We start from the raw sequence: 2,299 nt of genomic DNA, 5'->3' as shown, positions 1-2,299 counted from the left end.
CCTGAGCGGTGAACTAATTTTCGGCAGCCGAAATTTCGGTGCATCTCTAATTATTGGCGACATCAGAAATGGATATTATATAATAGATGCTTTTTTGAACATTTTAGCTATTTAAAAATATTAAAAAAGGATTTTTTTACACGGCACCCCTGCTCTCGACAGACGGCACCCCGGTTGGGAAACACTGTAGTAGAGCAAACTCACACACACACACACACACACACACACACACACTCGTCCAGATCTGATTCAGTCTACAGACCTGCTTCTGATTTATTCACACAAGATTTATACAATGGATTCTGCGTTTTCCGCATTGCTGAGGTCATGTGATGTGTGTTTGTGGTCAGGTGATCCCGCAGTACTCCATCATGCCTGACTCCAGCCAATCAAACGTGGTGGTGGAGCCCAGCGGCTTCTTGGAGATCACCGACTTCACCAGCCAGCGTCTGGACGAGGAAGCTGCCATGGAACAGGAAGTGGACAGCAGCAACGACGAGGGGGTGGCGGCCAGCCCCACGGCCGACCAATCACAGTGAAGCGTGCGGATTTGATTTGTTCAGAGGAGAAAGACCTTCTGTTTGTGCTTCATCACAGCTGTATAGAGAATCATGCAGTGAGTTTGTGCTGTAGAGCGAAACCTTACTTTATGGAGAATACGATTCCTGACGGAATGATAGGAATGTTTCTGTTGATTTCTACTTAAAGGGACAGTTCACCCAAAAATGATCATTCTGTCTTTGTTTACTGTCCTTCAGGTTTTTCAAACCTGTATGAGTTTCTTTCTTCTGTTGAACTCAAAAGAAGATTTTATGAAGAATGGTGGTAAACAAACAGCCATTGGTCCCCATTGACTTCCATACTAGGGAAAAAATACAATGGAAGTCAATGGCTACCAGCAGCTATTTAAAAAAATATGTTGTATGAATTGTTGAACACAGCAGTAGATATTTCATTGGGCCCTAAAAATTTAAATTTGAAGAATGTTAGTAACCAAACAGTTGACGGTAGCCATTGACTTCCATAGTAGGAAAAAAATACAATGGAAGTCAATGGGGTCCAAAATATTCTCTGTCATGTGTAACAATTCATACAAGATATTCCACAGGATTAAAAATCTGAATAGATATTTTGAAGAATGTTAGTAACCAAATAGTTGACAGCAGCCATTGACTCCCATAGTAGGGAAAAAATACAATGGAAGTCAATGGGGACCAACAGCTGTTTGTTTACCAGCGTTCTTCGAAATATTCATACAGCTTTGAAACAACTGGATGGTGAGTGAACGATGGTTTGGGTGAACCGTCCCTTTAATTTATAGTTTGAAGTAGAGCTGATGGACTGGAAGCTTCTAGATGATGATGATGATGATGAGTGCTGCTTCATCAGGACGTTTCGTGACTCCGCCTCCGCTTGTGTTCTGCTCTCTGATTGGTGTAAATAGCGTTTGATGGTCGTGTCCTCACTCGTGTAAAGCAGTGTCTCGTTTGTGCTCGATGGATGTAACGCTCAGCATTTTAACTCTATAAACTTTACTACAAAGCTGTGTTGTGTGCTGTGATTGTGCGTGTGTTTGTACAGGTGAGCGGCTCTCGGGTTACGCGGCGGGCGTGTCCGCAGGTGCGTGTGTGTGTGTGTGTGGAAAGTACCAGTGTCATTATAAGGGCCGAGTTTCCCTGTGACTCCTCATTGTGATGGAAACAAACGCGCGGTGGGTGTGAGCGTGGGACAGGGGGTTTTGTGTGTGTGTGTGTGTGTGTGTGTGTGTTTCTGGGTGGATTCCGGTCCTCTGAAGTGGGCAGAGACTCCAGAGGATGGCGGGACTTTCCTGCTGTCCCCACGGATCGGAGCGCGCTCCTCTGGGAGCTTCATTCGTCTGTTTCCTTCATCGCATCCGCGTCGTTTCACTTTCAGCTCTACAGAAGACCGTCTCTATTCAGATCGAGCTCTGTTCTCATCTAATAGTGTCAGTGCCGTCAAATACATATCACTTCAATTTAATTTTTTTTTTTTTTGCTGAAATTCTGTTTTTTTCCTCCAACTTCAATTTTTTTCTGTTTTAATTTAATAAAAGTTATTTTAAAATGTATTATTATTATTATTATTAAAAAAATAACGCCCTACAAAATACATTTTATTTTTCCTCAAATTATTATTATTTTTTTTTTACAAATTCTGTTTTTAGTTCAAATTTTCTGGACATTTTAATGGATTAATTACTAATTTTAGTAATCAGAAAGCGTGTCTAATTAATTGAACTCATGAAACTTACACGGTTTAACAGCAATTAAAAGTTTAA

The 2,299-nt window shown here is 41.3% G+C and overlaps 1 protein-coding gene across 2 annotated transcripts in view; it reads left to right on the top strand.

The window, feature by feature from the left end:
* LOC107690840 (BRCA2-interacting transcriptional repressor EMSY-like) overlaps positions 1–2,046 on the top strand; it is a 20,231-nt gene extending 18,185 nt beyond the window's left edge. For both annotated transcript variants that reach the window (XM_016489261.1, XM_016489260.1), the window contains exon 19: positions 351–2,046. In XM_016489261.1, coding sequence (XP_016344747.1) covers positions 351–539 — 189 coding nt within the window. In that variant the 3' untranslated portion in view covers positions 540–2,046. The remainder of the gene's footprint in view (positions 1–350) is intronic.
* Positions 2,047–2,299: the final 253 nt, after the last annotated feature.

Source organism: Sinocyclocheilus anshuiensis, unplaced genomic scaffold, assembly GCF_001515605.1.
Source record: "Sinocyclocheilus anshuiensis isolate Anshui unplaced genomic scaffold, SAMN03320099.WGS_v1.1 scaffold2267, whole genome shotgun sequence".
NCBI classification, from domain to species: Eukaryota; Metazoa; Chordata; class Actinopteri; order Cypriniformes; family Cyprinidae; genus Sinocyclocheilus; species Sinocyclocheilus anshuiensis.
The sequence above is the reverse complement of the archived record's forward strand: the minus strand, read 5'-3'. Positions and strand labels throughout refer to the sequence as shown.